This window comes from Coregonus clupeaformis, chromosome 35, assembly GCF_020615455.1.
Source record: "Coregonus clupeaformis isolate EN_2021a chromosome 35, ASM2061545v1, whole genome shotgun sequence".
NCBI classification, from domain to species: domain Eukaryota; kingdom Metazoa; phylum Chordata; class Actinopteri; order Salmoniformes; family Salmonidae; genus Coregonus; species Coregonus clupeaformis.
Window position 1 is genome coordinate 10,914,861 of NC_059226.1, and position 13,681 is coordinate 10,928,541.

At 43.2% G+C, this 13,681-nt stretch overlaps 1 protein-coding gene across 9 annotated transcripts in view; it reads left to right on the forward strand.

Annotated features, from left to right (window-relative positions):
* LOC121551981 (microtubule-associated protein tau) overlaps positions 1-13,681 on the forward strand; it is a 46,832-nt gene that overhangs the window by 15,336 nt on the left and 17,815 nt on the right. For 7 of the 9 annotated variants that reach the window (XM_041864669.2, XM_041864675.2, XM_041864677.2 and 4 more), the window contains exons 2-3: positions 10,128-10,328; positions 11,621-11,707. In XM_041864669.2, coding sequence (XP_041720603.1) covers positions 10,145-10,328; positions 11,621-11,707 — 271 coding nt within the window. In that variant the 5' untranslated portion in view covers positions 10,128-10,144. The remainder of the gene's footprint in view (positions 1-10,127; positions 10,329-11,620; positions 11,708-13,681) is intronic. The other 2 variants (XM_041864674.2, XM_041864676.2) reach the window with 1 other exon arrangement.

Below are 13,681 nucleotides of genomic sequence, written 5' to 3' on the forward strand. Positions count from 1 at the left end.
CTAAAATGTCTCATTTAATCTCTAAAATGTCTCTAGTCAATCGCTAAAATGTCTCTAGTCAATCGCTAAAATGTCTCTATTTCATCTTTAAAATGTCTAGTTAATCTCTAAAATGTCTCTATTTCATCTTTAAAATGTCTCTATTTCATCTCTAAAATGTGTCTAGTTAATCTCTAAGATGTCTCAAATGTCTCTAGTTAATCTCTAAAATGTCTCTAGTTAATCTCTAAAATGTCTCATTTAATCTCTAAAATGTCTCTATTTAATCTCTAAAATGTCTCTAGTCAATCGCTAAAATGTCTCTATTTCATCTTTAAAATGTATCTAGTTAATCTCTAAAATGTCTCTATTTCATCTTTAAAATGTCTCTATTTCATCTTTAAAATGGCTATTTAATCTCTAAAATGTCTCTAGTTAATCTCTAAGATGTCTCTAAAATGTCTCTATTTAATCTCTAAAATGTCTCTAGTTAATCTCTAAAATGTCTCTATTTAATCTCTAAAATGTCTCATTTAATCTCTAAAATGTCTCATTTAATCTCTAAAATGTCTCTAGTCAATCGCTAAAATGTCTCTAGTCAATCGCTAAAATGTCTCTATTTCATCTTTAAAATGTCTAGTTAATCTCTAAAATGTCTCTATTTCATCTTTAAAATGTCTCTATTTCATCTCTAAAATGTGTCTAGTTAATCTCTAAGATGTCTCAAATGTCTCTAGTTAATCTCTAAAATGTCTCTAGTTAATCTCTAAAATGTCTCTAGTTAATCTCTAAAATGTCTCTATTTAATCTCTAAAATGTCTCTATTTAATCTCTAAAATGTCTCTAGTTAATCTCTAAGAAGTCTCTAAAATGTCTCTAGTTAATCTCTAAAATGTCTATTTAATCTCTAAAATGTCTCATTTAATCTCTAAAATGTCTCTATTTAATCTCTAAAATGTCTCTAGTCAATCGCTAAAATGTCTCTATTTCATCTTTAAAATGTCTCTAGTTAATCTCTAAAATGTCTCTATTTCATCTTTAAAATGTCTCTATTTCATCTTTAAAATGGCTATTTAATCTCTAAAATGTATCTAGTTAATCTCTAAAATGTCTCTAAAATGTCTCTAGTTAATCTCTAAAATGTCTCTAAAATGTCTCTAGTTAATCTCTAAAATGTCTCTAGTCAATCGCTAAAATGTCTCTAGTTAATCTCTAAAATGTCTCTAGTTAATCTCTAAAATGTCTCTAGTTAATCTCTAAAATGTCTCTAGTTAATCTCTAAAATGTCTCTAGTTAATCTCTAAAATGTATCTAGTTAATCTCTAAAAATGCCTCTAAAATGTCTCTAGTTCATCTCTAAAATGTCTCTATTTCATCTCTAAAATGTCTCTAGTTCACCTCTAAGATGTCTCTATTTTATCACTGTATCTGCCCTCTGTCGTATGGCTAGAATGAGAGCTGAGCATCAGAAGACTGTGAGGAGAGTTCCTCCATTTCTTCAATCTCCTTTGGATTCTGCTGTATCATGCCGCTGCACTGGGCTGGGCGTGTGTCCCTGTCTGAGCATGCGCCAGCTTTCTTTCTGCAAGGACCAGAGGCTTTACAGGCGCGCTGCACTATCCCTCCCTCCCTCCCTCTCTTTCCCTCTCCCTCCCTTACTCCTTTCGCCTCCTCTCTCTCTCTCTCTGTCTTTCCCTCTCCCACTCCTTTAACCTCTCCTCTCCTTGTCTTTCCCTCTCCCACTCCTTTAACCTCTCCTCTCTCCCACTCCTTTAACCTCTCCTCTCTCCCTGTCTTTCCCTCTCCCACTCCTTTAACCTCTCCTCTCCTTGTCTTTCCCTCTCCCACTCCTTTAACCTCTCCTCTCTCCCACTCCTTTAACCTCTCCTCTCTCTCTCTTTCCCTCTCCCACTCCTTTAACCTCTCCTCTCTCTCTCTTTCCCTCTCCCACTCCTTTAACCTCTCCTCTCTCTCTCTTTCCCTCTCCCACTCCTTTAACCTCTCCTCTCTCTCTCTTTCCCTCTCCCACTCCTTTAACCTCTCCTCTCTCTCTCTTTCCCTCTCCCACTCCTTTAACCTCTCCTCTCTCCCTGTCTTTTCCTCTCCCAACAATAGTTTCCTCCCTCTCTAACAGTCTCCTTCTCTCTCTCCTTGCTGTCAGTATCAATCTGTGTCGTCTTTTCTTTCACTCCCATTCCATCTTTCTCCCCTCGCCCTTTACCGCCCCTCATCCTCCGTCAGACGCAGTCCCTCCCTGTGTCGTTCTCGTTGTGTCGTCTGCTTTCGTCCTCTCCCTGTTCTTTCTGTCTCCTCTCTCCATGGTTAGGCTAGGCTAAACCCCACGCTGCATACTTTGTCCCCGCTGTATTCTATCTGCTGCTCGAATACTTTCTCCCTCTAGCTTTCTCATTCCTTTCTTACAGCAAGGCAGTGGGGTAAGGGCTGGGTCGTCTCTGATGCGTTCGTGTTTAGAGGCTCTCCCTCTCACTCTCTCTCCCTCTCTCCTTCTCTCTGCTTGCTGCAGCGACTGCTGATGAATATTAAAGAGGAAAGAAAGGGAGAGAGAGGCTTCCTTTGGGCGCTGCCTGGCCATTCAGCTGGCTGGTAGCTCTCTCTGAGTGCAGCGCTGCTCTAGCTCCCCCCCGGCTGTCTGCTGATATATAGTGGTGTGTGTATGTCTGTGTGTTAGGGTGAAGTCCTATTCAGCGAGTAGCTCTCCAGGCTGACAGAGCTCCAAATCAACTCAGCCCCTTCTGCCATTTTATTCCTCCCACTTCCCGCCCTTTAAAACTGCACTATGTAACTTTTTGGGCAACCTGACCAAATTCACAAAGAAATAACAACAAGATAACTAATAATGTAAGCATACTGTGTCCATAATAAGCATAATAAGTATATAGGTTATAGGTTGAGAGCTTTTGTGAAAGAGCACAGTTAGAGAGATCTCGTATGGCATATAGAAGCAAACCGGATGGACATCATGAAAATGATCGGAGAGGTTGAGGGTAGAGGAAGTTCAGGAGTAAAAACAAACAAAATTGAATTATTGTAAAATTGACTGTGTCCATAAAATGTATGTAGTATGTATAAGCTGGAAGTAGAGGCCTAAACATTGTTGTTCAGTAGTTTACTGCAATTAGGGAAGGGGTGGTGGGGTTGGAAGATAATAAAGGGAAATATATTTTTTTAAAGGATGTGTATGTATGTATGTATGTATGTATGTATGTGTGTATGTGTGTATGTATGTATGTATGTATGTATGTATGTATGTATTGCGAAAGTATTCACCCCCCTTGGCATTTTTCCTATTTTGTTGCCTTACAACCTGGAATTAAAATTGATTTTTGGGGGGTTTGTATCATTTGATTAACACAACATGCCTACCACTTTGAAGATGCAAAATCATTTTTTGGGTGAAACAAACAAGAAATAAGACAAGAAAACAGAACACTGGGGCCTTTCAGAACAGGTGTATATATACTGAGATCATGTGCCAGATCATGTGACACTTAGATTGCACACAGGTGGACTTTATTTAACTAATTATGTGACTTCTGAAGGTAATTGGTTGCACCAGATCTTATTTAGGGGCTTCATAGCAAAGGGGGTGAATACATATGCACGCACCACTTTTCAGTTATTTATTTTTATAAATTTGAAACAAGTTATTTTTTTCATTTCACTTCACCAATTTGGACTATTTTGTGTATGACCATTACATGAAATCCAAATAAAAAAACAATTTAAATTACAGGTTGTAATGGGACCCATCTCGTCCAAAAAGTGGACTCAAGTTTGCCAAAAAGCACCTGGATGATCATCAAGACTCTTGGAAGAACGTTCTATGGACAGATGATTCAAAAGTATAACTTTTTGGACGACATGGTTCCAGTAATGCCTGGTGAAAACCAAACTCTGCATTCCACAGTAAGAACATCATACCAAAGGTCAAGCATGGTGGTGGTGGTGTGATGGTTTGGGGATGCTTTGCTGCCTCAGGACCTGGACGACTTGCCTTCAAAGAAGGAACCATGAATTCTGCTCTGTATCAGAGAATTCTACAGGAGAATGTCAGACCATCCGTCTGTGAGCTGAAGCTGAAGCGCAGCTGGGTCATGCAGCAAGACAATGATCCAAAACACACAATCAAGTCTACATTAAAATAGCTAAAAAGCAACAAATTGGAAGTTTTGAAATGGCCTAGTCAAAATCCAGACCTAATCCCAATTGAGATGTTGTGGCAGGACTTGAAATGAGCAGTTCGTGGTTGAAAACTCACACATCACTGAGTTAAAGCAGCTCTGCATGGAAGAGTGGGACAAAATTCCTCCACAGCGACGTGAGAGACTGATCAACAACTACAGGAAGCATTTGGTTGGAGTCATTGCAGCTAAAGGTGGCACAACCAGTTATTGAGTGTAAGGGGGCAATTACTTTCACACAGGAATTGGGTGTTGCATAAATTTGTTTATGAAATAAATATGCAATTGTTGTGTTATTTGTTCACTTATGTTCCCTTTATCTAATATTAGGTTTTGGTTGAAGATCTGATAACATTCAGTATCACAAATATGCAAAAGTTATATAAAATTAGAAAGGGGGCAAATACTTTATATACACTGCTCAAATAAATAAAGGGAACACTAAAATAACACATCCTAGATCTGAATGAATGAAATAATCTTATTAAATACTTTTTTCTTTACATAGTTGAATGTGCTGACAACAAAATCACACAAAAATTATCAATGGAAATCAAATTTATCAACCCATGGAGGTCTGGATTTGGAGTCACACTCAAAATTAAAGTGGAAAACCACACTACAGGCTGATCCAACTTTGATGTAATGTCCTTAAAACAAGTCAAAATTAGGCTCAGTAGTGTGTGTGGCCTCCACGTGCCTGTATGACCTCCCTACAACGCCTGGGCATGCTCCTGATGAGGTGGCAGATGGTCTCCTGAGGGATCTCCTCCCAGACCTGGACTAAGGCATCCGCCAACTCCTGGACAGTCTGTGGTGCAACGTGGCTTTGGTGGATGGAGCGAGACATGATGTCCCAGATGTGCTCAATTGGATTCAGGTCTGGGGAACGGGCGGGCCAGTCCATAGCATCAATGCCTTCCTCTTGCAGGAACTGCTGACACACTCCAGCCACATGAGGTCTAGCATTGTCTTGCATTAGGAGGAACCCAGGGCCAACCGCACCAGCATATGGTCTCACAAGGGGTCTGAGGATCTCATCTCGGTACCTAATGGCAGTCAGGCTACCTCTGGCGAGCACATGGAGGGCTGTGCGGCCCCCCAAAGAAATGCCACCCCACACCATGACTGACCCACCGCCAAACCGCCAAACCGGTCATGCTGGAGGATGTTGCAGGCAGCAGAACGTTCTCCACGGCGTCTCCAGACTCTGTCACGTCTGTCACGTGCTCAGTGTGAACCTGCTTTCATCTGTGAAGAGCACAGGGCGCCAGTGGCGAATTTGCCAATCTTGGTGTTCTCTGGCAAATGCCAAACGTCCTGCACAGTGTTGGGCTGTAAGCACAACCCCCCACCTGTGGACGTCGGGCCCTCATACCACCCTCATGGAGTCTGTTTCTGACCGTTTGAGCAGACACATGCACATTTGTGGCCTGCTGGAGGTCATTTTGCAGGGCTCTGGCAGTGCTCCTCCTGCTCCTCCTTGCACAAAGGCGGAGGTAGCGGTCCTGCTGCTGGGTTGTTGCCCTCCTACGGCCTCCTCCACGTCTCCTGATGTACTGGCCTGTCTCCTGGTAGCGCCTCCATGCTCTGGACACTACGCTGACAGACACAGCAAACCTTCTTGCCACAGCTCGCATTGATGTGCCATCCTGGATGAGCTGCACTACCTGAGCCACTTGTGTGGGTTGTAGACTCCGTCTCATGCTACCACTAGAGTGAAAGCACCGCCAGCATTCAAAAGTGACCAAAACATCAGCCAGGAAGCATAGGAACTGAGAAGTGGTCTGTGGTCACCACCTGCAGAACCACTTCTTTATTGGGGGTGTCTTGCTAATTGCCTATAATTTCCACCTGTTGTCTATCCCATTTGCACAACAGCATGTGAAATGTATTGTCAATCAGTGTTGCTTCCTAAGTGGACAGTTTGATTTCACAGAAGTGTGATTGACTTGGAGTTACATTGTTTGTTTAGTTTCCCTTTTTACATTTTAGTTTGAGCAGTGTATATATATATATATAACAGTGGTGTGAAAAAAGTGTTTGCCCCCCTTCCTGATTTCTTATTTGTTTGCATGTTTGTCACACTTAAATGTTTCAGATCATCAAACACATTTAAATATTAGTCAAAGATAACACAAGTAAACACAAAATGCAGTTTTGAAATGGTTGTTATTATTAAGGGAAAACAAAATCCAAACCTACATTGCCCCATGTGAAAAAGTGTTTGCCCCCCCTGTTATAACACAACTCAACTGTGGTTTATCACACCTGAGTTCAATTCCTCTAGCCACACCCAGGCCTGATTACTGCCACACCTGTTCTCAATCAAGGAATCACTTAAATAGGACCTGCCTGACAAAGTGAAGTAGACCAAAAGATCCTCAAAAGCTAGACATCATGCCGAGATCCAAAGAAATTCAGGAACAAAAATGAGAAAGAAAGTAATTCAGATCCATCAGTCTGGAAAAGGTTATAAAGCCATTTCTAAAGCTTTGGGACTCCAGTGAACCACAGTGAGAGCCATTATCCACAAATGGCGAAAACATGGAACAGTGGTGAACCTTCCCAGGAGTGGCCGGCCGACCAAAATTACCCCAAGAGCGCAGCGATGACTCATCCAAGCGGTCACAAAAGACCCCACAACAACATCCAAAGAGCTGCAGGCCTCACTTGCCTCAGTTAAGGTCAGTGTTCATGACTCCACCATAAGAAAGAGACTAGGCAAAAATGGCCTGCATGGCAGAGTTCCAAGACGAAAACCACTGCTGAGCAAAAAGAACATTAAGGCTCGTCTCATTTTTGCCAGAAAACACCTTGATGATCCCCAAGACCTTTGGGAAAATACTCTGTGGACTGATGAGACAAAAGTTGAACTTTATGGAATGTGTGTGACCCATTACATCTGGCGTAAAAGTAACACCGCATTTCAGAAAAAGAACATCATACCAACAGTAAAATATGGTGGTGGTAGTGTGATGGTCTGGGCCTGTTTTGCTGCTTCAGGACCTGGAAGACTTGCTGTTCCTTGACTAGGGGTGTGAACGTTTAAAACATTTAAACAAAATTGGGATGAATCCCTAACCGAAAAACAATGTTTTTTAGTTTTTTCCCCCTCACAAAATTTTAATCACAGTGCAGCTGGCTAGCCTGCTCTTCCTCTTCGATAATGATGCGAGATGAGTTTGTTCAGTCTTCGGTGTGTGTAGAATATCCTAGCCTATTCATTGATGATTGGCCCTGCTTTACACAGTGGAGGGTGTGTGTGTGTGTGTGTGTGTGTGTGTGTATTGGTCTGGCATTGGAGGGTGCCCTGCTAAGTGTGGGACAAAGATTAGGTGTAAACGCCTGTGAGATGCTCAACAAAGAGGATTAACATGAGCATCCATCTTCCCCTCTGGCATTTCAGATCAAAAATCATATCACCAATTTGGTCTCCTCTCTCCCTCTCCGCTTTTTGGATTATTGCCTCATTTCTTTGTATCTCTCCAACTAGCCAAATAAATGGGGCCCTGCGCCCTCCTCTTTAGTAACAGTGAGCCTATTCGCAGTTAGCCTAAATCTTTCCCCGCACCTCTTTGTTCGAGTCCTAAGGTAGCCTAATTTCAGTGGATTGACACAGTGCATAAGGAGGTCTGTGGTTCTGGTACACGCCAGGCTGTGATGCTCTTTGTAAGTCTGCTCGCTCTTTCTCTCTCTCTCTCTCTCTCTCTCCAGCAATCAGCCCACAAAGAGAATCAGAACGCAGCTGCCAGACCAGTCACAGGGTGGGCTTGGCCAGAACATGGTTTCAACCCTTCTCCCTCGCCCAGTACGCCCATCCCCCGACTTCTGTCACTGGGAGAAATTCAATTATGTCTGAAGATCACTGTAGTCCAGTCATTGTTTGTTAAATGCTGTGTGCCAGAGTTCAGTTTGCCTAGTCCTCCTGATGATGATTCCCTACTAGGCATTGAGAATAACTTCGCCAATATTATCTCATACTATTTATCCAGGACATAGGCTAGCTAACAGTTGCCAAGTGCTCAGATCTCACATATCTCACAGTGGCCAGATCTCAACCTCTTCCTATTGGCCTATGCCTAATTAGAGTGAGGTCATATAGAAATACTCTAAGATAGGCTACTTGTATGGAGATCAAGTTACGGTGTGATTAGCTTTTTTGTCAGAACAGCGGTGTTTCACTGCTGTAAATTAGCCTAATGAAAACTACGCCCTTGACTGGTTGGCACGGCTTAGCAAGAACTGTTAGGCTCAGGTCCAAAGCAGATGCTGATTTGTGTTTTGTCAGCAAACTGAAAAACAATCCTCTGTGCAGTATCGCTAAATGACGCAGTTCTACAGTTTTGTAAGGCAGTCCAGAAAATATACACATGCAAGAAGCCCACATTGTCAAGTGACCCCAAGCATAACAGAACAAATCATCCACTTAATAAGAAACACAAAAACACGCCCCGACATAACACCAACCAAACCGCTGGACTTAAGGAAACAGAAACAGGATATGCATGGCAGGCTGTCACGCAGTGAGCTGCTGCCATGTGTATTTTGAGAGGAACTCTCTCTTCCCCTTTGAGAAGACAGGAGGAAACCCCCCCCCCCCCGCATTAATATGACCCTATTATTGGTGCATCGGATCTTGTAGTCTCTATGAGCTGCAGCTTGTTTCTACAGGAGGAGGAGGAGCCTGTGTGTTGTGTAGTCTCTGAGCTGCTGTTTCTGCAAGAGCAGGAGAGGAGCCCCCATGGTTGGCCAGTGTTTATCTTGGTCACTTCATCATCTTGCTTCATAACAAATAGAAGCGTGCTCACATTACAGTACACCAACCCTGACATGGTGACATCCGTTACAGGGAAGTAGCTCATACTTGTAGCTCAATATCACATGAATCATGATTATCTAAGCTTAGTTGAGGAAGAGGATGATCGCCTTGAGTCTGTAGAGTAACTCAAAACGTATGAATAGCCTAGGTGTTTCCTCTCTAAACTCACTATAGAGGTGATAGCTTTGCTTGGGTACTCGAATCAGGGAAGAAACCGGTTAAGTTAAGCTACATTGAGACATTAGGCCTACGTTGCATTGACATGTCCTTTTGGTACCACATTAGAAATGATGGAACTTTAGGCCCTACCTAGCAAAAGCCTGAAGAAACAAAGAAACCTAGCCTATCCATTCAAATCATCATCACTGAGAAAGGGCATCAGAGTCTAGAATTTCATCTTCCCCCTAGCCGTCAGTCCATTGTTGCACCACGTCTGTCTGCGTTAGCAAAGCTGACTGCCTTTCAACTCCTAAAGTCCTTTGATTACATAAAGCTTATATAAAGTGAGGGGAGACAAAGGAAAAAGTCCCGATTGTCCCTATGAGGGGGTGACATGGAAATCGCAGCCTGGGATGAGTGGACAAATCCGTTGTTGTTCTTGTATGAAGGGTCTGGGTTGGTGACTAAGACCTTTGGGTCGAAACACTGCACAATAAAACTGCGGGAGAATTCAACAGTGTGCTGGTATCGGTCTTTCTTTAGCTCAGCAGCCATATCCCTCTCTGTGGGGAACAGCACAGGCACAACAAGCATGTGTGCTGGGTGTCGATTTGGAATAATTGTCAATGACTTATCTTTCCCCTTCACACTTTTACATTGTAGCCTATTACTGAGATCCCACCAACTTTGGTTGGTTCTCGCAGGCCTTTGCTCCTCTGACACCCTTTAAGGAAGCCAACAACAAAACAATGCTTAGAATCCTCTCAGTTCAGTCCGTGTTCCATGTAGGATGAAACATTTGATGAGGCACCATCTCATTTTTCAAGGCATTATTGAAAGCAGCAATTATCTGTCTCCACCTGCCAAAGTAGCTCATGTGGATTGCATCAAAACAAAAGGTATCCAAACTAAAAAGAGCATTAACTCATTGTGTTTTTCTTCTCTCTCTTCTCCTCTCCTCCCAGCCTGAACTCGTTTCACCATGGATCAGCATCAGGACTTAAACTCGAGCATGGATGGCCACGCCGCCCTGCAATTCAACTCTGGGGAGACCATGGCCTCGGCTGCCCTGGCCAACATGACCCTGAAGGAACCCCAGGACCAGCAGGAGGTTAAGAAGCCTAACGGGATGCCAGACGCACACATGGGACCTGGGGACTTGAAAGGTCAGTGATGGACTAGGTCACTAGGACTATACATTCTGACAGCAGAGGGTGGTTATGGAAAAGAGAACATCAGATATACATTTTTGGAAAAAACAATCTTAGAATCTGGTCAATCTGTTTTAGTATTTCTTGTAGGCCTTAATAGTAAAAAAGCAGACTGTGGTGATCTGTTGCATCCAGACAGATAGAACTAAAGGATGTTATTGTTGGCCGTTCTCTGCATTACCCTTCCTTATATTGCATGGTTAAATAACCCTACAGACATCAGTGTGTGTGTGTGCGAGTGTGTTTTTGTGTGTGCGCTTACAGTAATCCAGGCATTTGGGTCAGTCTCTCCTCAGACAGACACTATCCTGTATTATACAGACCCAACACTCTCTTCCAGGAAACCGGATTCAGATGGTGAAACTAATCATCCTGAAAGGCCACAAGAGGGCGAGATGCTAATGATATAGACATGGTTTAGTTTTTAGTGTCATCTACAGAGGATCTTAAAGGGATACTGCAAGATTCTGGCAATTGCTTTTCTACTTACCCCGAGTCAGATGAACTCGTGGCTACCATTTGTATGTCTCTGCGTGCAGTATGAAGGGAGTTACAGGTAGTTTCGCGAGCCAATGCTAACTACCGTTAGCGCAATGACTGGAAGTCTACAGGTACAGTAGCATATGCCCGAATCTCCCAGTATCCCTATAACGTACAGAGCTTTGCCCAGTTCTATTGGATGACATGCCCCAGCTTTTTAGGTTTTGGTTACTGTACTGTAGGCCGACAGGATCTCAGTGACCATATGAGGCCTAAATATGACATGTCAGAGTATATCTAGAAAAGAAAGGAATGCATATTCCATCGAGGATGTTGCTTTAAGTTCTCAATTCGGGTATTTTTATCAGCAGAATTTCTCTTCACGTAGAATACTTCCTCTTTAGGGTGCAGAAGAGGATGATTCAAATCAGATCACATTTTATTTGTCACATACACGTGTTTAGCAGATGTTATTGCATCTATGTAGAGAAATGCTCTTATTGTATAGCTCACACTACACCACTTTAAGAACAAAAGGAACTTGTGTTTTGAGTTGGAAATGTAGGGCACACTGGGACTGGGGGCTGTTCTTTTTTTATCAAATATATTCCACTATACCTCTTAACTACTTCACTGCGTCCTCAATATGTTCACCAACCACCTACCTCAAAATATAGGCCCGCTCTTTTGTTCCCACTAACCTGAGGTGATGCCCGTTTTTTTCTCTCTCTACCACTAACTAATAATCTTGCCTCTGTCTCTCGTAGAAGATTTGCTGGAGCTGTCACCTGAACTGAAATCACAGCCTCAAGCACCAGTGTCCGAGGTCTCTGTGTCCAAGAGCGCCCTCTCGGGTATGCCGCTCCTCACATCCGAACCCTTTATTTCTGTTAGGGGTTGTGTGAGCTGCAGGGTTGGGCTCAATTCCATTTTGATTAGTGTTCATTCAGGAAATGTTTCAGGAATTGATTCATGAATCAGAAATACTTCATAAACGAATCATAAATTGATCATGAATAAATTATAATGAAATGGAATTGAGTCCACCTCTGGTTGTGATTGTGCCTTCAAAAGCAATTTGCTCATTGGTTCTTTTGGCCTCTGCCTCTTCGCGAATCATCATCCAGCTTCTTGTCACAACATGCATTTGTTTTAGCTACTTGCTTCACAGCTGCCTGCTTCACTTTTCACAGATACCCCTGTAACACCTGTATTCGGAGTGCCTTTGTATCCCCCAAAATCATCTTTCTCCTCTCTTCTCTTCCTCTCTCTTCCTCTTTCTTCCTCCAGTTTTCAGTTTACGTAATCACCATCTACAGCGACCAATGCTTTTTAAAATGAGTTGTCTCTCTTTCTCTCTTTCTCTCCCTCTCATTTCTACAGACAAAGGTCAGTTCTTCTGAGGGCATCTGCCTTTCATTCCTAATGCATTTTTAATGAAATCTCCTGTCAGGATTTGAGGATGATTCTGCTGCTCCCCTGCTGCTGGACTCGCAACAATCCATGATATTTATTATTAATGGTTATTATTAATTATTATGCCATGCTTCTGAGTTCTGTGTGGGTGAGCTATCTTGGTGAGGCTTTTCATTCAGGTCACACTGATAGGAAAAAGCCAACCCCACCAGATCGTAGCATCATGCATTGGCCAATAGTTGTGGCTCTTGTATTCATAATTGTCAGCATCCTAGCTGTTAGCATGACGTTTTAGGCTGTTGTCAGGACAAAGACAGTGGACGTGAGCTTCCTGTATTTAGACAATTGTCCCGTCGGCGGTCAGTAAACTAGAACCGTTGTGGTTTTGAATCTGATAACGGCGTTGCATAAGTGGCACTCTGCAGTAACATGCTCTCTCACAGTCATGGCCAACAGGCCAACCTCAGAATAAGTGAAAGGGTGGTGGTGTTTCTGGGCTAATGGGTCAATATGGTCAACACTTAACTGGTGCTGTGGCCTTGGTCAGCACAGTGACACCATGGTAACAGAAGGCTGAACCCCACATCCATATAGAGACGCATCCATAGCTAGTCACCCCAGAGCATTTTAAAACATGGCTCATAGGATTGATGTCATGGACTTTATTCATCCTCACACTCGGTTCATTTACCATAGGAAGTGATGGTCATGGGGCTCATAATGCTTCGTATAATCGCGTCCTTGGTGTTATAACCGCCTTTAGCTACTAACACACTTAGTGACTCCGGGTCTCTCAACTGTCAGTGGGCCTTTATTCAACAGTCATTTATGGTATTGCCAGAAGGATAAAAGGCACTTTGGTGGTGGTGTTATCTCAACATCAGCCCCCAGTTATAGATACAGCAGTGTCTGCTCTACTGTGCACTACGTACCAGCTCTACTGTGCACTACGTACCAGCTCTACTGTGCACTACGTACCAGCTCTACTGTGCACTACGTACCAGCTCTACTGTGCACTACGTACCAGCTCTACTGTGCACTACGTACCAGCTCTACTGTGCACTACGTACCAGCTCTACTGTGCACTACGTACCAGCTCTACTGTGCACTACGTACCAGCTCTACTGTGCACTACGTACCAGCTCTACTGTGCACTACGTACCAGCTCTACTGTGCACTACGTACCAGCTCTACTGTGCACTACGTACCAGCTCTACTGTGCACTACGTACCAGCTCTACTGTGCACTACGTACCAGCTCTACTGTGCACTACGTACCGGCTCTACTGTGCACTACGTACCGGCTCTACTGTGCACTACGTACCGGCTCTACTGTGCACTACGTACCAGCTCTACTGTGCACTACGTACCAGCTCTGGCTTTGGCTCTAACCCCTGCCCACAAAAATGTGAA